Source organism: Peromyscus eremicus, chromosome 2 (assembly GCF_949786415.1).
Source record: "Peromyscus eremicus chromosome 2, PerEre_H2_v1, whole genome shotgun sequence".
In the NCBI taxonomy this organism is placed as follows: domain Eukaryota; kingdom Metazoa; phylum Chordata; class Mammalia; order Rodentia; family Cricetidae; genus Peromyscus; species Peromyscus eremicus.
Window position 1 is genome coordinate 151,423,281 of NC_081417.1, and position 24,596 is coordinate 151,447,876.

The 24,596-nt window shown below is 53.1% G+C and overlaps 1 protein-coding gene across 1 annotated transcript in view; it reads right to left on the reverse strand.

The window, feature by feature from the left end:
• Igsf21 (immunoglobin superfamily member 21) overlaps positions 1-12,556 on the reverse strand; it is a 224,454-nt gene extending 211,898 nt beyond the window's left edge. The window contains exon 1 of the mRNA XM_059255306.1: positions 12,487-12,556. Coding sequence (XP_059111289.1) covers positions 12,487-12,556 — 70 coding nt within the window. The remainder of the gene's footprint in view (positions 1-12,486) is intronic.
• Positions 12,557-24,596: the final 12,040 nt, after the last annotated feature.

The following is a 24,596-nucleotide window of genomic DNA, read 5'->3' on the forward strand; positions in this document are numbered from 1 at the left end:
TGAGGCAGAGTGGCCGCTGGCGAGCACCTGCTTGGAGTAGTGAGGTTGGAGCCTGTTGGTGATGGATGTGGCTTGGGTGGCACATGGCAAGAGCCAGTGGGGGTGTGAGGAGAGATGATCGGAATGGATCTAAGAAGAAAGAACATCTCCGTGGGAAATAGAGTGGAAAATAGAGTGGGAACGACGTATCAGTGTGCCCTGGGGTGAAGTCATCCATCAGCGAGATGGCCGAGGATCAGGGAGGCTCAGGGATTCTGAAGCATCCAGTGTTGGAAGGACACACAGCCAAGGCTGTCACAGACCAGTGTGGAATCTGGCTCACCCTGTGCACACTGTGAAGTCCTGAAGAAGCCAGGCTGCCTCCTTCCTGTCTCAAGGGAAACCTGTCATGGGCCCTGTCACTGTGACATTGTCGTTGTGGAGAGTGTAATTAGTGTACCAAGCTCTGCCTTGCATCTCCACCCCCATCACATCAGGCTGCCACAGATCATGTCCCTCCTCTGACAAATGGGGAAACTGAGGCTGGGTGAGAGTGGGCTGCTTCTCTCATGCTGGCAGGAAAGCTCACTCCGCCTTGGCTATGTGCTGAGAGCCTCAGAGGCTGGCCTAGGCTTTCCAGCTGTTGCTCACTGAGTACCAACAGCAGACCCACAGGCAGCTTCCCCCTCTTTAGGCCCCTGACAAGTCCCCTCTGTCCAGGCCACCTGGCCTTCCGGTAGTTTCTGTGCCTATTGCTTCCTGGTCTCCACAGTTCCCCCAGGCTACTGGTGACCCAGTCCCTGCACAAACAGCCCTGAGATGGTCCCTCCCCTGAGTCCCCATGCCACCTGGAGTACTCACAGTACATGCAGGCTGTGCCCCAGAAGCCGAAGCCTGTTCCTTGTCTATCAAAGACTCCCTCCCCACCCAGTGGCTCACAGCTCACATCCACCACCACCTCCGCAGACTACCTGATCCATGCCACCTGCTCTGCATCGCACTTAACATTTTTCCTTAACGCCCCTCATTATTTACTCAGATAAAGCCATTTTAAAGAAAGAGAGAATTTAAATCAGGGACCCAAATGGCAAGCCAACACCAGTTGCTTTAAATAAACTGAGAAACCAATGACAAATAGCACCAAACTGGATAGGAAGTGTCTTGCTACCTCTCACTTCTGGAGGGCTTGTGGCCCCAGCGATGGAACTCTGTCTTAGACAGGGCCCTGCTATGTAGCTCAGGCTAGCCTCCAGCTCATGATCTCCCTACCTCAGCCTCAAGAGTTCTGAGAAAACTAGTATGTCCCACCCTGCCCAGCTCCCAGCTCATCATCTTTTTGCTGAACAGGGAGGCTAGCAGGTGGTGGCAGAGATTTCAAGATAAACAGCATCCCCGGAAGTGTTGTCCTGGGCTGGAAGGACAGGAATGAAAAAGAGAAGATGCGAGAGCACCCACCCCCACCTCATTCACAGTGGCAGCACCTTTCCACACCTTAAAGAAATATGGCACAGGCCAGGTGGCAGTGGCATGCACCTTTAATCCCAGCACTCAGGAGGCAGAGCCAGGCAGATCTCTGTGAGTTTGAGGCCAGCCTGGTCTACAGAGCGAGATCCAGGACAGGCACCAAAACTACACAGAGAAACCCTGTCTGGAAAAACAAAAACAAAACCAAACAACCAAACAACCAAACAAAAACCCAGCCCACCTGCGGGACTTGCTAAGGTAGAAATGTCCCTCGGAATCATCCCACACAGAGGCCATCAGCCACCAGCATCCAGGAAGTTCTTGCCAAATGTCTGGTGTGGTCACAGGGACTGAACCTTGTTGAATCACTCACATGGACACTGAGAAACTTTATTTAGTGTTTATCTTTTTATGTGTGTGTATGCGTGAGTTTGTACATATGTGTATGTGTGTATATGTTGGGGAATATTGTTTTAAGGTGTGTTACTTTTGTTTATGCTGCACTTGTTTAACTCTGTGAAGCTGTGTTACTGTGCCTGTCTAAAACACCTGATGGACTAATAGAGAGCTGAAAAGCCAATAGCCAGACAGGAGAAAGGATGGGAGAGGAATAAATAGAAGGAGAAATCTGGGAGAGGAGAGATCTAGGAGCAAGAGAAGGAGGAAGACATCAAGGGCCAGCCACCTAGTTACACAGCAAGACATCGAGTAAGAAATAATGAAAAGTATACAGAAATAGAGAAAGGTAAAAGCCCAAAGGCAAAAGGTAGATGGGCTAATTTAAGAAAGCTGACAAGAAACAAGCCAAGCTAGGGCCAGGCATTATAATTAAATATAAGACTCCATGTGTGATTTATTTGGGAGCTGAGTGGTGGGCCCCCAAAACAGCAAAAACAAAGAACAACATGTGTATGTGTATGTATTTGTATGTATGTATGTGTATTTGTGTGTATATGTTTATTTTTGTGTGTGCACAGTGTATACTCCACCCCACGTAGGCCTGTGTGGAGGCCAGAAGCTGATGTTCGAATATCTTCCTTCAGTTGCTTCTCCACAGGTTCTCACAGATCTTGGAGACCCTCTTTTGTTTAGATTGTCAGGTTAGCAAGCCCCTGGGACCCACCTGCCTCTGACACACACACACCCACCTGCAAGTCCTGGGATTATGGGTATGCACCATGCCTGGCTCTTTCATGGGTTTCTAGGGATCCCACAGAAAGCACTCTACCCACCAAGCCATCTCCCTGGCTCCAGCTGTGGCCCTAGACTGTAAGCCCCATGAAGGTCAGGACTAGCTCATTCATTCTCCTTTGGATTTTTAGAACTCATCACGGCACCTGGTCCAGGAATCCTGCGTCTTCACCTACAGCATGAAGAGGCAGAGGAGGGGAGAACCAGGGAAGACCTGGCCATCTCCTAAGCCAAGAAGCCACTCCCTGCAGCCCTGGCTGTCCTAGAAGCCACTAACCCTGCCCGCTCAGGCAGCCCCAGCCTCAGGAGCCTCCACACAAGCTCCCTTGCCTCTGCCTCATCCCACCTCAAGCGCCTCAGTCAGGCGACAGGCCCAGACCCCCACCCGCAGCCCTGCCATACACACCGCTTCCCCTCCCAGGAAGCAGCGACCCACTTTTCGGCAGCAGAAGTGAACAAAGAGGTCTTTGTGAAGTGGCCATCATAGCTGTCCCCACGGCGTTCCTTCCGCCCCTGCCTGGGACAGTAGGTGCCCCGTGACAATTAGCAGCTGTTCACCTGCTCTCTGGAGCCAGGCACCTGGCCTTTGGCTATTATATAGCTTGAATTTCTGCTTGACGAAATACCAGCCAGGCTGGCTCAGGCGATGAGCCATGAACGCTAACTACAAATGCAGTTGCCAGTCCCCTGCCTACCCTCCCAGCCTGGCCTTTGTGCCCCAGAGCCTCTGAGCTACCCATCCAACCCAGCAAAATGCCAGCCCCAGTGGACTCCTTCCTTTGGGTGGGGTGCAAGTGATCGGGAAGGAAGGGACTGATGGTCCTGGTGAGATCATGGGAGCGCCCACGACTAGTGGCCATCAGAGGAGCCTCGGCTGTGACAGAAACCAAAGGGCAGAGGGGACAGCTTGGTAAGGGACAAACACCCAGCAGCTCAGCTGCCTCGCTCCCCGGAGGCTCCTGTTATTTATGAGGCTGGAGACTGTGTCCCACCCCCACCCCTGCCTGCTGCCACATCTCCACCAGGCACTAGAAGACCCCAGAACCCTTCTCCCTGGGCTCTCCAAGGACAGGGAGCTGGACCATGTTCCCCACATTACTCCACATGTGCTTAGGAAAGAGTCCTTCCCATCCCTTGCCTCTGGGTTTGCCTTGGTAACAGGGAGGACAAGGCAGGTCAGGTGCACAATCCAGGCAGGAGGACTGTACAAGTTCAAAGCCATCATGGACAATTTACCGAACCCCTGTATCAGAAATAAATAAAAAGTGCTGGGTGTGGTGGCGCATGCCTTCAAGCCCAGCACTTGGGAGGCAGAGGCAGGAGGATCTCTGTGAGTTTGAGTCCAGCCAGGTCTACCTAACAAGTTCCAGGATAACCAGGGTTGCATAGAGAGAGTCCATCTAAAAAATAACAACGACAAAGTTTTTAAAAAAAAAAAAAAAGCGGTGCTGTGGCGTGGCTCAGAGGATCACTTTGTCTATGGCACCCAAGGCCTTGGGTACTGAAACAAGTAAAATAAACAAACAAACAGCTGAGGAGGAGGAGCTAGTTCCTCCTCCTCTGACCCCGACATCGCTGTTCCAAGGCTTTGGAACTGGGAGGTTCTTTACAATGTCACCATGACTACTCTGCACTGTGTCACCTTCTCTGGGCCCTGGGCAGGGCTTCCACTACTCTCTGAGAGCCAGGGGTTGTGATTACAGCGGCCACATCTCATATGCCCTGTACCAGGCACCAAGGCTTCCTCACATCACCTGACATGCCTGTCCCAGCAGCCTTACCCAACTTGTACCTTTGGGGAAACCAAGGCTGGGAGCAATGACGGCCACCTCAGGTTCATACGTGGAGCACATGTTGAAGACTAGAAGTTTCTCCATAGACAGTACCCTCTCCCATCATCTTGGCTCTGGTTCAGGCAATGCAGTCCTGGAAGACCCCAGTCAGGACATCGGGAGCCATGGGCAGTCCCTGAAGGGCAGCGTATCTTCCTAGAGGCTACATCAGCCCTGGCAGCCAGCCCCAGCAACCATTCATCACCCAACAGAGGTTCTGGAGAGTTCTGAGCTATAGGACCAAACTCACTTTGGCTCCCAGGCTCCAAGCGCAGACCAGATCCTGGGCCTGGCTAGCAGCAACCTCTGCGTGCTGTCCACCACAGTCCAACACCAGCCTGGTCAGTCACTGGCCACCACTTCTAGGCTCAGTGGTGTATTTTTGTTCTTCCTTGGACCCCTCTGCACTATCAGGCATATCCAACCTCTGGACAGTGAAAGACATTGTAATAAAACCACACACACACACGCACACACACACGCACGCACGCACACCTCTTAAGGCTGTAAGTTAGTTTATGATTTTGTGTCACATTTGCAGCTATGCCAAGCAGTGTGTGACCCTGTGACCTCTGGACCAAGAACTAAGCAAGGGCTTGACTGTGTTCTTGTCTTCATAGCCTTTGGGGCCTGCTCGCTCATCTCCAGGCCCCATTTGTGTTACCTGCTTAATGATTCACTCTCTCTGAATGTTTTCAAGCCAGGTAGTACTGTGTGGGGTGTCCACATCCTGGGGGTCCTCCATAGAGGTCCCTTTAGGTCTGAGGTGGCTGTTATTAGTGGAGGGGACTCACTGTAAGATGCAAAGTCAGCCTGCAGTGGTGACATGTGACGGATGGGCAAGTCCATGTAGCCTGTCAGAAACTTCCAGACCACAACCCCCAGGGCCCACTACACAGGAGTGTGTCATGTAAAATCTGCCTGCCTCCCCCAGCCCTCACTTTTCATTCATTTATATTTATTTATGTGAGACAGGGTCTCATGTAGCTCTCGCTGGCCTCAAACTGTGTAGCTGAGAATGACCTTGAACTCCTGATCCTCTTATCTCTAGTTTAAGATTACAGGTGTGAACCACCATTCCTGGTTTGCACGGAGCCCAGGGCCTTGTGCACAGCTAGGCCAGCACGCTAACGGAGCCACGCCCCCACTCCTAACAACGGAGCCACGCCCCTACTCCTAACAACGGAGTCACGCCCCCACTCCTAACAACGGAGCCACGCCCCCACTCTCCCGTTCTTGCCTTTTAAAAGACAAAAGAAGCTAAGACAGAGGTGGTCAGGGTCAAGCCTAGGTACACTGTGCCAGGAAGTGACCTGCTCTGACCCCAATTCAAATGGGGACTGGAACTCAAGACCACTGGATACTGGGCCATAAGGAAGAGATGGAGGTGGGCGCAGCAGACCTAGGTGTCCTGCCCAGTGTTTTCTAGCAGGTTCTTTTGGAGCCCTTGTTGTAGCACTGACCATTTCTGAGGAGGGACAGGCAGAGAGAGGCCTGGTAGAGCCAGCCCCCTCACTGCAGGGAGGCCTTGGACTGGCCACAGGAGCTACCCAAGCCTCATAACCTAGTCTGCAAGACGGGGAGGCTACCTCACCAGTGGGGGTTCCAAGAGGGTGTAACACAAACTGTGGGTGCATCTGTCTGGTACAGAATCGCTGCTCAATAGTTCTTTTCCTTTCTCCCTCTTCCTTTTTCCTCTCCAACATCTGTCACCAGCCAAGGGCAGCACCCCCTTCCCCGCCCCTGGGAGCACACTGGCGATAGGAAGCCCTTTGCTCTTCTCACTGTCTTCTACAGTTGACTGGTCTGCCTAGATACCAGCCAGAGTGACGGTGCCCAGTCAGTGCACAGAGCTGGACAGCAGGCACATTCTCATACTTCCAGAGGTAGGGGACAGAGCAGTGTCAGGAGACAAGCCAGGCCCAGTGTCTGTCTGTCTGTCGGGCTCGGGGTAGACTTCATTCATTCACTTGATGGCCACTCTAATGACCTACCAGTCTTCTGCAAGAGAGGCTGTTGTTCCAAGAGTAGAAGGCTTTCCTCGCCAGGAAGTTCTCTTGTGTATCCGAACTAAATCTCACATGCTGCAAACCTTGTCACGTGCCTTCTGTAGAAGCAGAAAAGCTGCCTGTTGGCTCCTTTAAGCCGGCACATGTGTCTAAAGGCTAAAGATGACCTATTGATCTATAGAGCCCTGTGCTGGGCACCACTATGTGTTAGGGGAAGAAGCAATAATGAGCAGAAACAAACAAGGCCCCTGTCTCACTCAGCGGAGGTGACAATGTGAGTCTCAGATGGGACTCAGTGGAGCTCTGGCCTCCAGGGAAAGGCAGAGCACAGGGATGGGACTAACCACCTCTAGCCAATACACCACATGGTCCTCCACACATACAGGGTCCATGCTACTCTTTGAAGGAAGTTGGCACCGCCTCCAGAGCGGCTGATGAGGAGACTGTGGAGGTTCCCATCCAACACCTTGAGCTGGACATGCTAGGAGGTGACTGTGGCTAACACAGGGACCCCCCCCCCCCACACACACACACCAGAACCTCTAGCAAACCTCTACCACGCCTCTGAGCTGTAACTGGCTTCATCTCAGCTCCCTTCCTGAGAGGAGAGTCTCACCAACACCAGGCCCTGGGAAATGACAGAGGTCAGCTTCTGAGGGCCTCATTGGCAAGGAGAGCATCTAAGTAGTCCTCAGTCTTCTCGATGCTGCAGTGTTCAGGTTCCCTCTGGTGGTCCTGTCTTGGGGAGGCCTGACCTGAGGGCCACAGCTGCCTGTAGCTGAGGCCACTTCTTCCTGGGGACGCCGGAGTACAGTGGGGAGCAGCTCTGGCTGGAGTCCTGCAGCCCAAAGAGCTTGGCTCACTCACTGACACGTAGTTTGGAATTGCGTCTCAATCAAACCCAGAGCAGACCTGTGTGCCTAGGAGGCGGGGGACAGCTGGCAGACATGTCAGCACAGATTCCTTCCCGGGCTAAGAGTCCGCACCACAGGGCCCTGCTTCTGCTGTTTCTCTGCTGCTCTGGACTCCATAGTGACTCCCTTCAGTTCCTCGCTTTGCACCCAGGGTCCTTCTACGGAGCCTTGACCAGCCAGTGGACGCCCTCTTGCCTCTCATCTACTGGAAACATACAGTGGGGTCTTGTTACCCTGTTTGTGCCCTGAAATTTATTCCTAAGAATGGGAACCCCCTAGGAGTGACACCATAGGCTTCACCGTCTGTGGTTGAAATGGAAGGAAGGCCCAGCACCTTCAGCACACACTCCAAGTGGCTGTGGCTGCCTTCAAGACCACAGGGCAGGTGTGTGTGGACTGCTTCAGACCTGGCAGAAGCTCCAAGTCTCCACTCACAAAGGATTCTCAGTTTGGCTGTTGTTTTTAGGGAGGGGAGGGCAAGAGTGGGGGATGGGAGGGAGGGAGAGTGGGGGAGGGGAGAGAAAGGAGTTAGGGAAGGGAAGGGAAGGGAAGGGAAGGGGAGGAGAGGGGAGGGGAGGAGAAGGGAAGGGAGGGAAGGGAAGGGAAGGGAAGGGAAGGGAAGGGAAGGGAAGGGAAGGGAAGAAGAGGGGAGGGGAAGGAGGGAAGGGGAGGAGAGGGGAGGGGAGGGGAAGGGAAGGGAAGGGAAGGGAAGGGAAAGGAAGGGAAGGGAAGGGAAGGGAAGAGAAGAGAAGGGAAGGAAAAGTCCAGAAAGGAAGGGAAGGTAGTAGGGAAAGAAGGGTTGGGAAAGAAAAGAGAGAGGAGTTCATCTCTTCAGGAATGTGTTCTCCCACCCCACCCCCACTCCCACCCCCTACACACTGGGATGAGGTCATGCTCATTGGTCCTTCTCCTTGCAGACATACCCTGCCCCCAGCAGATGCCCACTGATTTTCTTAATGATGACAGTGTCTACCAGGGACACGCCCTCTCCCATCTGTGCAGATGAACACACTGAATAATTCTCTTTCACCTTGAGTTTGGTGAAGGGTGAAGTATGCAGACAGACCTGGTTCCCTCAGCCATCCTCAGGGCTGGGCCTAAGGAAATCGGGAGGATCAATCTTCCCAGGGCAAGGAGCCCAGGCTAGGAGGCAGATGGCCCAGTGCTGGCCCCTTACTAACTGGGTGACCTTGGCAAAGTCACTTAACTCCCCTGAACCTCAGTTTCCCCCTCTGCAAAATGGGACTAATCTTATGTCTCAGAGGGAGGAATACATGTGAAAGAAAAAAGCACATGACTAGAGTACTCACAGCCCCTTCCTCCATTAAGCAAAGGATCCACCTCCCACAGAGCTGTAAGCATCCTTATGGTGGGTGCTCCCTTGCTTGGTCAGGTCCACACCCCACTGCAAAGCTCCATCCCACCATACTGCGCACCATATGATGGGCTGAGTCTACAAATGAGTGTCCAGTGGGCTGGGGAGTTGCAGAGGGCCAGAGGGGAAAGCCAGACTGCTAGCCATCAAATTAAAGACTCCCAGGCATCCCTAAGACCAGTGAGCGGAAACACTGGTCCCCTGCGTCCTCATGATTGACCTCTGCAGCTGAAGTCCTGGATGGCTACACACCAGAACATTTCCTTAAACCCCATCACCTCCCCCGTTCTCTGCCGGGGCTCGCCGGAGTCCAGTGAGACTCAAGTGTGCATGCAATCCATCTTCTGAAGAGTCAGGGGATCCAGGCAGAAAGGCATCCTTTAGAGGGCACCTGATAGCCTTAGCCAGAACACCCTGCCCACTGGAAATCTCTGCTGCCAGAGGGAACAGTAGAAAGGGAGCCCGGGGCAGGGCCAGGAGGGAACTGGAAGGAGCTATGCTTCTGTTGTGATTAATCTTGAAGAGTGGAGCCTCAGTGTTCTGATCTGTAGAAAAAAGGTTTGTGAACCCATCTTGAAGCAGGGATGAGGACAGACCACTACAATGGGATCTATTGAGGAGAAAAGTCAAAATCAAACCAACACCCGATTCCAGCTAGGATACCAGGACAGGAGTCGTCTAGGATTGTATTTAAAAAAAAAGAAAATTACTGTGAACAAAGACTTCCAGGTCCAGGCACTGGCCTAAACCAAACTAGGTCAGCATAGAAACATAGCACCCTGCTCAAGACAGTGGGATCTTACGGGTGGAGGTGAAAGCCACAAAGTTCAGTGACCCTGGAACTCAGAAGTTGCTCTGAGACTACTAGAAACTCCCTTTTATAGTAATTCCATCTCCCAGGGAAATGTTCTTGGGTGTGGGGAGGTGCGGTTTAGGAAGAGGCGGGACCATGGGGGCGTGGATGGTGGATAGGGGTCGATAGTCAGTCTTGGCCAAGCCCCTAGTCAGTCCCTAGCAGTGGGTGGAGACACACGCGGTGTGTGTGTGTGGGGGGGGGGTGTACAGAGAAGTCGGTATACCTGCTCATAGAGCAGAACCCTCCCACCCCCTGCCTCCGCCTTCGTGAGCATCGTGGAGCCAGCCTTCAGCCCACACCTGATGACACCCAGCTGCAGAACTGGAGCTTGTAGAGCTGCGCAGCCCCCAGCACCATGGACTCCAGCAAGCCAGATCTCTGGACCCTTTTAGCTCTACTTAGGTCTGCCCAGAGCCCACTGCTTTCAGTGGAGAATGTTTCAGGGCCGAACCAGGCAAGTCCAAAGAGCCTCATCTCTCCCTCTCCCTCCTCAGCCTGACGCACTTTCTCTCTTTACGGACACTGCGCAGTGTGCGGTTTCCTTTTACCCAGATCAAGGTACTTCAGGGAGTCCCTAAGCAATGTTGGAGCCCAGAGAAGAGCCTGGTGGCAGGAAGCCAGGCACAGGAGTGTTGCAAAGACACTTCTCCAACTCAGCCTTTTGCTCTGCCACCACAATGGTCGTACCCCTCCAGCGGTAATGACTGTCTGTGTCCTCCTGGGGAGGGCCAATGTGTTTCTGGGTGCGCTGCCTGGAATCTACCCTCCCACATCTTCCCAGGCATCCCCTGGCAGGTGGCTCCGCAAAGCTACGCCAGGTGCACGGATCGTGGACATCGCGGCCGCCTGCAGGAAAGGCGCCCTCCTCCGGCACATCCCGCTGGTCACGCCTCGAAAGGACCCTCCTCTTGCTCCTGCCTCCCGTGATGGCCTCGCCTGGAAAGGGAAAGTGGATCTTTCCCGGAGGATCTCGAAAAGAGAAGCCTCTGTCACCTCGGGGTCCCTGCGACCAGAACAAAGTTTCGAGACCGAGAGATGTGGGACTGCGGAGCTGAGAGGCGATGTGTACCCCCACCCGCGAGTCCCGGTTCCACGCGTTCACCCGGGTGCTGGGAGACAGCGCTTCCCGCAGCCCGCAGAAGCTTGGCGAGCGGAGCTGAGGCGCCAGAGCGTCCGGATAGCTCTCCGCAGCCAAGCTAGAGACCAGGGCTGGCGGTTCAGGCACGAGCTCACAGGGTGGGGTCCTGACGCAGTCGGGGTTCCCCACTCGGCTCTTTCCATTCCCTCCCCTGCTTCTTTTCACCATGCGCATTCCAGGTTGAGGGAAGGGGTACTTCCCGTCCTGTCCCCAACCCCCCAATCCCGCTCCCTGCAACGTCCAGGTGAGGGCTCCAGTGCGTTTCCACAAAGCCCAGCGCCTTCACGGGGGCGCTGGGACCCGGACCCTCCCACACACCATCTTTCTTTCAAGAGGCATCCCAAAGGGGGAGCCCTCGCTCCCAAAGTTACAGCGAGATTTGACACACTTCAGAAAGTATTTGCTCCCATAAAGGATAGGAGGTACAAAGTACCTGCCTGACTTTCCTTGGGGGGTCACACCAGCCCCTCCCCCATTGCCTGCAGGACCCACTTCCTACACTCAAATCCTCCCATCAGTAGACTAAGCCCTCTTCAGTAGACTGAGGGGGTTGAAGAGTGCAGGTTATTTTAGGGGCACGCCCCTAAAATCTCAGAGCTCATCTAGGCCCTTCCGAGTATGGACTGACCCTCCACGGTGGCCTAAACGGGACAGAGGCCAAGGCCCCACTGGAGACAATGGCTACTTTCACACCCTCCCACCTTCCGGGGGAGCCATACTCTGATTTCAAAACCAGTGGTTGTGACTGGACTTGGAGAAGGCCTCTCTCTCTTTAGGCCCTCTGGAATCCCTTCCGATGACTTTGTTGGCCCTGCCTCTTCCCTGCTGGGCAGGCATCTGCCCCTGTTCTCTGCTGGAAAGGTCGTCAGGTTTGGCTTCCACGTCATTTAAGACCCACCAGAGGGCAGTGCTGGGCAGGATGCCCCTCCTCCCAGACGGCCCCAACCTGGCACCCTAGTTGCCCAGCGCGACTGGCTCTGGGCAACCCTTTGGGGTTCAGTTGCCTTTCATTTGGTTAACCCAGGGCCAAGTCCATGCAGGACACACACACAGAGAAACACAGCCGTACTGTTGGATCCCCTCCAGCCCCAGATGTGATCACAGTTCTCTGCACACAGAGCCCCAAGCTCCCTCAGCACCTGCTCCCAGACCACAAGCTCATAGGACCTGAAGTCCTACACTACCACGTGTAGGTAGGCACACTCCTGCCCCTGAATCACAGAAACACAGTCACCAGCTTTCACGCAGCCCTCCGGGGGCCAGCAAGCACACCCAAGGCACACGTGAAACGCCACACCTCACACATCCTCCCCTTAATAGGTTCACACATGCGTTGACACTCACTCACACACTTCATACCCTCATGAAGGAGTTCACACCCCCAAACACTCAGACTTTCTCTCCCACACCTCCATGTAACTGATCTAGACTCTCCGACACCCCTCACAAACACAGACCCACACACCACCACACAGGCACATCTGAATGTACTCCCCTGCCCTCTCCACACACAGCTGATTCTTGGACACTCACATACAGACGCAACAAAGACACACACACACACACACACACACACCCTGGCACAGACCCACGAAGGCGTTCTCCAAAAGACCCACTCCAGGACTGTGCCTGCAGCCCGAGACTCGCAGAGCCGCCCTGGCCCGCGCCCTTCTCGGTCCCCGCGCGCGTCCCCTGGCCCCGGGCTCTCGCGGGCGCCCGCACACTCACCGCGCGCCAGGTCCAGGATCGCGGCTAGCAGCAGGCAGGCGGCGCGGCGGAGGCTTGGAGCAGCTCGCATGGTGCCCAGGAGCTGGCGGCGCTGGCCGGGGAGGCGGTGGCGGCGATCGTGGTGGCGGCTGTGGGTCCCCTCGCCATGGGCTCAGACGCGCTTGTGACCCGGGCCGCCGGCCGTGGCGGTGACGGGTAGCGAGGGGCGCCACGGGGACGTCCCCATGCTACCGCGGCCCGGCCGCCAGGCTGCCCCGGGCTGCTCCGGGTTGTTACGGGCTGCACCACCGGGTTGCTCCGGGCTGCACTAGGATGCTCCGGGCTGCACCAGATGTACTGACTGCACCGGCTGCGCCGGGCTGCTCTGCGATGCGCCGACTGCTCTGGGCTGCACCGGACCTGGTCGGGGCGCGCAGCTGCTGCCGGCTGGTTGGTTGCGCGCGGCGCCCACGGCGGCCGGAGTCGGATCCGTGGCGGCAGCGGCGGAGTTTGGAGCCGAAGCTCTGCCCGCGCCGCCGCGCTCTGCCCCGCGCTCGCTCTTCTCGCGCCCCCTCCTCTCCCTCCTTCCCCGCCGCCCCGCCCCCCAGCCCCCGCCCCCCGCGCCGCTCTCGCCGCTGTATTCTACAGACTTTTCTTTAATCCGTTCTGGGCTGTTCGGCTCTCGTCCGCTAAGCCGATTTATTGCAGAGAAGAGAACTCGCCCCCTCCCCCTCGGCTCCTACCCCCTACCCACCCCACCCCCGTCACATTACAACTGCTTGCATGTGAGCCGCATCCACCTATACACACACACACACCAAGCTTTGCTCCACCCGAACCCCCCCCCCCCCAACTCCACCTGGCAGTGTCTCTGGACGCTCCCTTTCCTCAGCTTGATGGGTGCGAGCACCCTCCCTCTAGGAAAGAGACGCTTTCCCCGGCGGGATGTGGATCTGTGAGTCCTCGGGGCTGGCTTTGACACCATGAATGTCCTCCTTAGGGGCTTCGGGGCTTCAGTGTTCCACAAATAAGGGATCCACCCCCGCACCCCGCGCAGCTGCATTCTGCATCCAGGCAGGACCGGGCAAGAGAGGCACGACTGTTTTCTTCTGCCAGAGACCAAGCTGTCACCTTCTAATCAGGCCTGACACCCCAGCTCCTCCACTTGAGAAGTGGGGGGTTGAACCTTGTGTCAGATCATTGCTCTGGTGGCCACCCACAGATCATACACACCATTAAGCCTGGGCCCAAGATGGCCTTGGGGGCTCCTGTCACGTGAAGAGGAGACCGGTGCTCTTAGTTTTGGGGGTGGGCGGCGGCGAGGGGGGGATAGTGAAGCTACACAAGGGACCATGAGTTAAACTGACAAGATTCAGAATGGCCGGTAGAACCAGGGGGTAAATCTGGGCCCAGAAACCAGGACCCAGGGCTCCTTATACCGCGCTGTCCTGGGAAGTCCCAGCTCTTCTATTTGCTAGACTGCTGCATCCATTTGTTGCTCAGTTTACTCAGATGGGCAATGGGTACACTGCCAGTTCCACTGGCTGCGGTCCTGGAAAGAGAGGTGGGCAGTGGTTTGGCAGGTGCTGGGAGAGACTTGTGTTAGGATGCCCCACGGAGTGACCCGATCCCCTCCTTTGCCCTCTGCAGCCTCAGCACGTGGTCTCCCAAGGCAGCTAGCTGCAGCTCAGGCTTGCTCAGCCGGCTCTGCTCCAGGGAAGGAGCGATTTGCATTTATTTAGATCTGAACGCATACGTTCACCTGACAAGCTTTAGAATGATCCTCTCAGTAAAATAATAATAATGATCGTAATAAACCCTTATAAATAGGTGTTTGATTACAGTTTGTCCCTATGTGGGTATTTTTTTTTTTTTTTGAATCAGACTAATTGGTTGCCAGCCTGATTGGGCTGGATCTGGCTTGAACACTGAAGTCTTGGCCCTTTATCCTTCCTCTCACAGATCTTTGCTCCCTCTTGACCCTCCCCCAAGGCTCATCTTCTCCAAGCTGCTGAGGGTGAGCTTGAGGGCATCTCTCTCTCCCCAAACCTTCTTTCTGACCTAACCCAGCCATGGGAAGAGCACAACCATTGCCCGTCTGGTCCTGCCCATCCCTCCTTCCCACCTCTCTGCTTCTGCCTCAGGAAAAAGCTATCCAGCTTTCTAAGCCCTCTGTGTGAGAGGCTCCCGGGCTGAGGAGCTCCAAGTCCTAATGCCCCCCACCCCTGCACACCCAGCTGAGCTTACAGGAAATGCATGCATTGCTGTGTGATTATTCCTGCTCTCGGAGCCGCAATGGGGAGGCAGCCAGGTGACGGGGGACAGGCAAGAGTTCCTCAGGTGACGCTTGAGTGGGTAAGGCTTCCTGACTACACCTACCCAGCTCTGCCATTGGGGGATGAAAGGAGCAGGTAGTGCTTGTAGCCCCTGCCTACCTGGGTGATGCTCCCTATCAGCTCCACCCTCATCCAGCTGGGAGAGAGCCCTGGGGAGCTTCAGAGGGCCAGGGTGTTGCCTCCATGGAGCCCTTCTGAGAAGAGCATCTGTGGGGAGGGTAGATAGGAGACAAAGTTTGAAATCAAGGAAATGTGCTGTCATGACTGAGAGTCTTGGACCTGGAGTTTGGACACCTCAGTGGACCTACCTTCATTCCCAAGTCCTCTCGACTGTCCACACTGTCCTTGAACATTACCCTATGTAAAAAGGACTGGTCACCCTCACCGGTGGCACATAGTAGGTCTTCACTGAGTATTGAATGGATGGAAGAATGACTGAAAGGCTGAATGAGAGAAGATCACTGGCTTGTCCCTTATCTCTGAGCTCAAGCTTGTCCTCGGTGACAAGCTGTGACCACAAACCTTCTCAGAGGCCCAGGACTGTGAAGCCCAGCAGGGCCCACCAAAGAAAAGACATCTCGCCCAGGTACAGAGTCGGTTCCCCCAGAGGTGGCCAGGCTGCCAACGCACGCCTATTACCATATGGTAATGATAACAGCAACAGCCCGCCTCCCCGCTCAGCCAGCAGCCCCGCCCCTCCAGCTCCATAAAGCACAGTTCTGGAGCCCTTTCTTCGGCTGCACAGAGAGGCGACTCCGAAGCGCAGAGAGTCAGTTAGCAGGGGGCACAGGGTGACTGAGCAAAGGAAAAGTCACCCAGGGCAGCCACGGGCTTTTAATTTAGTTTCTGTCTACTAATGGACCTGCTGCCCGCCAGAGGCAGGCCTTCCTTTTTTTGTCCTGGTACTCAGACTCATGAGTCACAGTGGGCCACGCCTCTTTCTTGGGCTCTGGCCCGGCAGGGCCTCTAGGCAGCCAAGGTGCAGCTATCTGCCTGCCCCCAGCAGTGACCCCGCCCTCGTCCTCTGTCCTTGGTGCTGAGTCGGGCTCTCCCAACAGAGGGTGCTAAACGCACAAAGCAACCTTCTCCGCCCCACTCCAGGGATGGCCCGGGCAGGTCACTATGGGGCTTTTAGTTCGCTTCCTTCCTGAGAGCGGAGAGCAGAGAGCATACTATTGACTCTCACAGACTGGTTTCCGAGGGGTGGGCTGAGTAAGCTTGGGGACTTTTACTTAGTGAGGTAGAGAGTATGGGGACCTGCCTCTGGTGCCAGGCTCTGGCAGAGAATTTAGCATGTGAAACAGTGACGCATCAGTGGGTGCTGGTGTGATTCCTATTTTAGAGACGAGAAAACTGAGGCACAAAGAAGTTAAGCAACTTTTCCAGGACACAGCCAGCGACAGACCCAGAGTCTAAGCCAGGATGCACTTCAGAGCTAGAGTTCTTAATAGCCTCCTAGGCCAACCCACATCTGCAATCGCCACAAGGGACCCACGTGTATACACAGGCCAGATGGAAACACTTTCACAAGTCCATTGTGTCCGTTTCTTTTATCCCACATAATCATCATGAAAGCTCTCCATGACAATAATTTATAGATAAGAAAACTGAGTCTCAGAGATACCAAAAGAATCATGTAGAGTGGGTAAGGCAGGGGATTCTGAGCATAGGGACAGGTGTGTGCCCAAAGGATTTCTACTTCTTTCTCTCTTGCCCTACCCATACTTCTCTTTATACCATGAATGAACACCACCAGCATGCATCCCAGGCAGGACCAGCTCTTTATTCCTTGCCTAAATTCAACACAACTGGAAAGTGATGGCATGACCCAAATCAATCGTGAGTCGTCCACTTGGAGTTAAGGCTTACTTCATGTCCTTAACAGACTTGACCCCATCTACACTCTCAGGCTTTCACACATCTCTACAGAAGAGGACCCCACAGGCTTTGGTGCGAATCTCTGGAGATGTACATGGGGGTGCTCCCTATCATTCACCCAGAGGAAGGAGTTGGAGGCCAGTGTTCTCCAAACAGGGTCCTAAGGACCATTTGCAAGCTTGTAATGAAAATTCTTTGAAAGAGGATTCCATGGCTAAATCTATTCAGAAAATACCAGTAGTCCCCTCAGCCCACAAGAGCACAGTAAAGGCTCCGAGGAGTCCTTCAGTTCTTCACCTGTTTCTAGCTTTATTAGGTGGGAATCTGCCTTTGTTTGACAACCCTCTTCTTATCAATTCTTATTAACACATGTGCCCCAGGATTCTGTTTGTGGCAGGGTGGGGAACATTGCTCTGGACAAACCTCTGGGTGCCTCTGCAGACAGGTGACAGCAGCAGCGAATAGAAATGACCACCATCGACTGACTACATGTTGTCCCACTTACTGAGTGCAGCCTGCCGGGCTAGGTGCTTTGAGTGTACTACTTAACCGAGCCCTGCACAGCCCTGTGGAGCAGATTCTATCTGTAGGTCCATCGAATAGACAAGGAAGTAAAAACACTGAGAGTGAAGCCATTGCCCAAGGTCACCAGCCTGGTACATGGTAAAGCTGGCATCTAAAACCAGAAGACCTCTGCTGACCCGTCTCTGCTTCCAGATCTGTTTCCCAGCCCATTCTCTCCAACCCACCCAACTCACTCCACTCTCCACGCTGCAGCTCTCTATCCTCACGAGGCATTGCAGTCCTAATATGTGCAGGACCACAGCTGATTCATTTCTGATCATTTGTGCCAAAGAAAGATCAAAAGTGACTATTGGAAGGAAGGAAGGAAAGAAGGGAGGAAGATATGAATGGATAAATGGGTGATTGATGAGTAGTTGAATGGATGGGTAGATAGATTGTGGGTAGATGGATGGGAAATGGATAAGAGGATGGGAAGATGGGTAGGGATGATGATGATGATGATGATGATGATGATGATGATGATGATAGATAGATAGATAGATAATAGACAGACAGACAGGAATCTATGTATAATTGGATTGATGGATAACCGAATGGATGGATGGATGGATGGATGGATGGATGGATGGATGGATGGATGGATGTAAGAATAGTGGGTAGATTGACAGGTGGGTGGATAGGCAGATGAGTAGATAAACTAAGAAATTTATTGAGTGATGAATAGATGAATGAATGGATGGGCAATGGGATGGATGAACAGGTAGACAGATCAGAGAAAGGCATGGTAGTTGTGCACAGAGAGTGTGGTGTGGATGGATGAATATAGATTAGAAATCATCAGCAGGATTTATTCTTTTCCTTTCCACTGCGTTGTCTGGCTGTGAAGAAGTAGGCCAGCAGGTGCTAGTCATTACCAGAGGTGCCAGTAGACACAGTCAAGTGAGTGACTTGAAGCATGGGCTCTGGGTTTGAGCTGTCTAGACTCGAATCCCGGTCTCAACTCTCTGAAAGGTGATTTCTGACTAGAAAATAGAAAGGAAGTGCTCTCTTCCTATCCAATGTGACAAATGTGAATTGATCATATTGCTATACCTGCCTGGGCCAGTCTCCTTCTCCTCCTCCTCACCTGTGACATACGGATAGGACAAGAGTGACCAGTGTGGCTTGTAATCAAATCAGATGATGCTCAAACCATGAGGATCAGCTGTGTCTCTTGAACCTTCACCTGAAGCAGTCAGCAGCACAGTGGTGTTACAATGACTCATGATCCAGTTGCTTCTGTGGTCCTCAGTTGCCCTCCCAGACTCTGCAGTGGAGGGGGAGGAGTTGGTGGACTACTGTGGTCTCAAGAGACTTGCAAAGTGTTGGCTATAATCCGAAACCAAAGGAGGGGGAGCCAACTCATTTTCATCTACAACACTTTACAAAATTATTCCATCCATTTGTGGCTTTAGACTCTTGTCTCTGAATTATCATTTCTGGGCTGAAATCTGAGGTCACCCTTGGACATTCCTTTGCCTACTTTCCCGACCACTCTGCAATTTTGCACATTACCAATAGGTGGCACCATGGAATATACGATTTCCCCCATATTTTTAGCCTTTTGTATAGGAGGCCCTGGTTCCATAAAATGAATCAGCTTCTCAGTCCATAAATTCCTTAGGTGTCAGTGTTTCCAAGACAAGGCATGATATCCCCAGACATGCGCCCAGTTAGTCACCATTATGTGATGGACGAGGAAATACTGTGGATGGGGAAACTTAGTGCCAGGGAGAGGCTCCATGCAATACGGGTGGAGGGGCATGTTGTCCCCACTACATAGAAGGGCAGGGCTTTCCCACAATGAATCTCGTCTCCCGGGTCTCACTGAACATTCCAAAAGATCTCGGCTCACTATATCTTGTTCCATGAGACTTCTCTGTTGCTTTTCATGCAGGCCCTGGGTCACTTGTTCGGAAGCTGAGAAGGGAGGTCTGACTCTCCAGGTTAACATGCAATTGGGAGCACAATGGTGTGTGTGCCCAAGGCTTTGATTAATTATGGAAGTCTCACGGTAAAGCCCCACAGCCTCTGCCCTCCACACAACCTGCTTTCCGTCTTCTGTCTTCAGGTCCCGAAGTGTCAGAGAAAAATCCCATCAATTTACAATATGGACAAGTAGATGATTTCTTTTCTGTAGGTTTCATGATTCCCGTTGGGAAGAGGCAAAGGCCAGGCTGGCTTTCCCTGACAGCTGAGATGGATCACTTCCTTCTCACTTCTGTCTCATTCCTCTTCGGCCACTAATGAAGCAGAGATGTCATTTGTGGCACTGAGCTGGGCTTCCTGGATGAGGGGAGACCCTGAAGCTCTGGAGGTGTCAGGTTAGCTAGGGAGGGAGTAGTTTGGGAGAAGAATCACCCATAGGAAGCCTTCCAGGCACACCACACCACAGGTCACTATCAAAGAACAGCGGGTAGCTAGAGCCTGGGCAGGGAGGCCCGAAGGTGAGTCGGTCTCTCTGGAGACTGCTCAGAGCCATGTGTGGAAGAGAATATCGGGAACATCTCTGACAGTGGGAGACAGTGATGAGGACACACATGTTGACTCATCTTGGGATCTGGTGATGTTTGACATTTGATCCATCCAAATGACTGATTCCCAGATCCCAGAGTTCATGTCATCCTTGCAGCTCATTGCCATCACACTCTGCTATGGGCAGGTGACAAAAACCGTCCTGCAGACCCCAACAGGTTACTCAGCTCTCCCTCCATGCCTGGCTCTTGTCCTCTGTCCATCCCCTCTTTCCAGGGGGAGAGAGTGACTTTGCAGAGAAGTTGCTGGTGAATCAGGCTGGGGGATTTCCAAAAACAGAGGCTATAGGATGCAGAGCAGAGAGTTTCTTGTTCCTCAAAGTGTCTTTCTCTTTGAAGGGGAACTGATGGACACCAGCTGGAGACAGAGCCTTGTTAGTCCTTTTTAGACATCTGTCAAAGGTGCTCAGGTTGGAGCATGATAGCGCAGCACAGTTCCATATGACCAAACCCTTTGTTTAGTGTTTGATGGTTTAGAGACAGTCTTGTTATGAAGCCTTGGCTGACCTTGATCTCACCAAGTTCTCTTCCAAGTGCAGGGGTTACAGACCTACATCACCACGCCCTGTTTGTCAACAAGTCTGTACCAGTGGTTCTTAAAGTTCACCACTGTAGTCAAGGGAACTAAAGGCTATGTAGGCTCATGAAGCTGAGTGCCAGGGACAGAGAGCAGAAAGACTGAGGCAGGATGGGGTGCCAGCATTAGGGTACCCATCTGCACCTCTAGTCAGACCTCCATGCCTGCTTTCCACTTGGTCTCTGTCCCTCACGCACCCCCCGGTGTCCTCCAAATCCTCTATGCTCCAGTCTCAGCCCACATAAGACCCCCTTACTGAAAGGGAGAGCGAGGCTCCTCAGACTGGCCTTTGCTCACTTCCTGGGCCTAACTCTACCCATAGACATAGCTTATGTCCCCAGACAGAGCGACAGTGACAAGCTGAGGAGATAACACCCACAGAGCCCTGCCCTGTATAACCAGTAGACTATGGCCTGTAGCCTCAGACTAGCTCCTGTGGCCTCCAGCTCCCTATGAAGTCACTGCTGGGACATTGCTCACCCTCTCATATTCTGGGGATCAAATTCAAGGCTTCACGGATCTTAGGCACATGTCCCACCAACTGAGCAAAACCAGTTGTTTGGTTTGTTTTGCTTTGTTAGATTTGAGACAAGGTCCTACTAAGCTATCCAGAATGACCTCCAACCTTCGGAGTTAGAGCTCCACCCTCCTAAATGGCTGTTACTAAAGCCCTGAACCAGCAGCCCAGCCAGCTCACTCTCTGGCACAGAACTTCATGCATGTGATTCCCTCAGACTGGAGCACCCTTCACAGGCCACCCACCCACTCCCATCTCCCTTGCCCCACCCCTGGCACAGGAGATCTTCTGCCCAGGAAGCTGGCTGATTCTTCCTCAGGCTCAGAGCTTAGGTTTGCCTCCACTGGCTCAGGACACCTGTGGTGGCACCTTCACCAGGCTCTCACTACACTGTGCTGCCCCAGTGGGTCAGGAGCATGGTGAGAAGAAGGCAGAGTGCAGGGAGAAGGAAAGAGTAGCACCAAGCCTCAGTCTGGGGTAGGGCTCTGAACCGGCACATATGACCATCATGCCAGGAGAAGGTCACAGCAGCCAGGGTGAGTCTATGCCCTCCTAGAATAGTCCTTTATGATAGCACCAAAGGTGCTGGGCCTTTATCAGGTACATTTTCCCTCATTGCAGCCTCTAACTCTTTCCTTGAAGCATGAAGTGGCTCTTGAGGGACAGGGTTTGGGGAGAGCAGGTGGCCAGAGCCCCAATGCCTGCAGCCTCTGTCAGGGAGTGAGGCTCAGGGGCATGTGAAAGACGTAGGTGTGAAGGGCACATCCCAGAGCACCAAAACCAAGGGTATCCATGGCACTTGCCTCTACAGAAGTCCAGAACTTCGTTATCAAGACAATCAAACCCTCCCTCCTCTCCACGGCCCCCTCACAATGTCAGGAGGGACGAGGTCTCTCCTGAGAGCTATTCTTCTTGGTGGTTCGATAAGCCCCATATTTCACACCCCGAGTGGCTGCATTTCAGTGGTGGGTTGAAGTGGTTTTATTTTTATCGAGCACACAGGCATATAAATATGTACAAGGCACACAGAAGCACTTTAGGGTCTCTGGAAGGATGCACTGTGTGATAGAGGAAACAGCATGACAAGTTCACACAGGGCACAGACTCCATGGATAAAGATGCCTGCCACCTTCCTTGGCCCATCTCCTAGGGGGGTGCTCTCTGCCCTTATACCTGGGCCAACTTTTCCAGAACAAATCTTAAAAAATAAAACAAGTTTTTGAAGATCTGTCTTCCCACCTTTACATTGCCATCTAGCAGCCATGCCACCTTGGAAAAAGTCCTTCCCCTGTGTCTAGCTTGGACTGGAGAGCTATACCCTGAGGTTAACTCTGCCTCCCTATAAACTTCCCAGTATTTTTTTCTCTTAAAGAACAAATATGATGAAGAATTTGCAGTAGGATCTGAGAATGCTAATATCACAAGTCTAAGAGGCTTATCACGAATCCTCCCCAGCCACGCTTCGTGATGGCGCAGGCCAGCTGCAGTAATGCCAGCAATGAATGCTCTGGGTGTTCCTGCCTCCGCACCCATGGGGAGAGGAGTAGGGGGGGGGGAGAGCAACTGCAGATCTCCCGTGGCAGGGCCTGGCGCTTTACATACATTGTTGAACTTGAACATGGCTGCGACCCTGAGTGGGAGGTATGATTCCTGCTTATGGAGGAGGTCAGAGGTCAGAGAGACAAAAGAGATTAACAAGCTGGAGAGCCCAGGCTTGAGTGAAGGGCACTTCGATGCTTTCCCATAGGCGGCCACAGGTAACTGCTCTCTCCTGGGAGACCACATCATACCTGGGGATGTCTATGTAAAATGTTCCACCAGGCTGCTGGTGGAAGAGTCCGCTCATGGAAGTGAGGGATGAGGAGATATCTGTGGAGGCTACTGCTCTCTCATTCAGCTTGGGTCAAAGCAGACTTTTATCTACCAGTCTCTCTCTCTCTCTCTCTCTCTCTCTCTCTCTCTCTCTCTCTCTCTGTGTGTGTGTGTGTGTGTGTATGTGGGGGGGGGTGTAAAAGAGAGAGACAGAGACAGAGTCTAGGGTGTGGGGGCACGTGTCTAGGGTAAGACAGATATGAGAACAATTATAGTTATGATGGGGGGTCAAAGGATCAAAAAATGCTGAGCTCCAATCCCACATCTCAGCCTCTTTCACTCCCCGGCGCTCTACATCTTCTGTCCTTTTTATTTTAAGTTAAAAAAAACAACAACAGGCTTTCACTCTGTAGCCCCAGATGCCCTTAAGGAGAACCCTGGGCAGACTGGAGGCGGCAGAGACTGAGAGCCTGGCATCGGCAGGGGACTAGAGCAGTAGACTTTATCAAGAGCCTCAGTATGCACAGAGCCTGGGGGCTGATTGGAGAAGCATCATGGCTCCCAGTAAAGAGTGCAGTGTGGCTGTCAGTCGGTGGCTGCTGGTGGGGTGGAAAGAGGCTGGAAGGAAAACCGTAGAATCAGAAACCCATCTTTCCTCCTTGATCGTTTCAGTTTCCTTTCAGGGTTATTTCAGACTTCAGGAAATTTAAAAGAACAGCCCAAGTCGGCCATGCTGTTACCAGGTGGTGTGGGGAGAGAAGGGACATCCATGCTGATGAGAGGAGGGGGTGGAAGCAGAGTCTGGTGACCTTAGGTGAGGCACAGAGACCAGGCTAGACCCTGGGGCCACACCCACCTGCCCAGGTGTTTGCATCCCTGCTCTGCCTGGTGAGATGTGGAACCTCACAGTGAACCACCATTCTTGGTATTTTAAAAAGCTCAGCTGGGAATGGTCCATGGAGTCCCATCGCAGTTCAGTCAGCCTCCAGGACTTTATCATCTCATAAATTCCTCCATACCGCTGCCTTTCTTCTTCCTCCCTCTGCTCCCCCACTCAACCAGAGCTCTCCTCTCTGTTCTAACTTCAGGTGTTCTAGGTTCTTCATGTGAGTAGCGAAGCATGGTGTTCATCTTCCCATGCCTGGCTTCTCTGAACACAATGCCCTTTTGGTTCATCTGTGTAACAATACATGTTGCTACCCCCTTCCTTTTTTCATGGGTGTATATGCAGAGGTACATGCACGTGTGTGCACATGCCCATGGAAGCCTGAGGTCAATGTCTGGTGTCTTTTTCCATCACACTCTACCTAATTTGTGAGAAATGGTCTCATTGAACATAAGGCTTACTGATTTGGTTAGATTGGCTGACCAGCAAATCCTGATACTCTCCCATTTCTGATTCCCCAGCCCCGGGATTACAGATGTGTGGTGCTGTGCCAAGATTTTTACATGGGTGCTGGAGATTTGAACTCAGTTCCTTATCCTTACACAGCAAGCATTTTACTTACCCCCCCACTAGCAAGTCCTCCCCTTTTAACGCTAAGTAATATTCCGTGCATGCAGACACTGTATTTTACTTGTTCATTTATCCATGAGTGGATACTCCATGTCTCCACCTTTGAGCTATCCTGTGTCAAACTGCTGTGAACACATGGGCAAGTATCTTCTAGATTGAGTTTCCAATTCTTCTTGCTAGGCACCTGAGAGTGGGCTTTTTTTAAGGATGGAGACTGGCCTTACAGGACTCAGCAGGTACCCAGCTGCCTCTGAAGGTGATGACCCTGGTCAGACAGGCTGGGCCAGGATGTTTCCAGTGCAAAACGGCACTCACATCTCAAATGTCTCACTGTGGGCAGAGTGGGCACCTTCTCTAGGAAGAGGAGCAATGCCCCCCAAACCACGCAGAGTAGCCC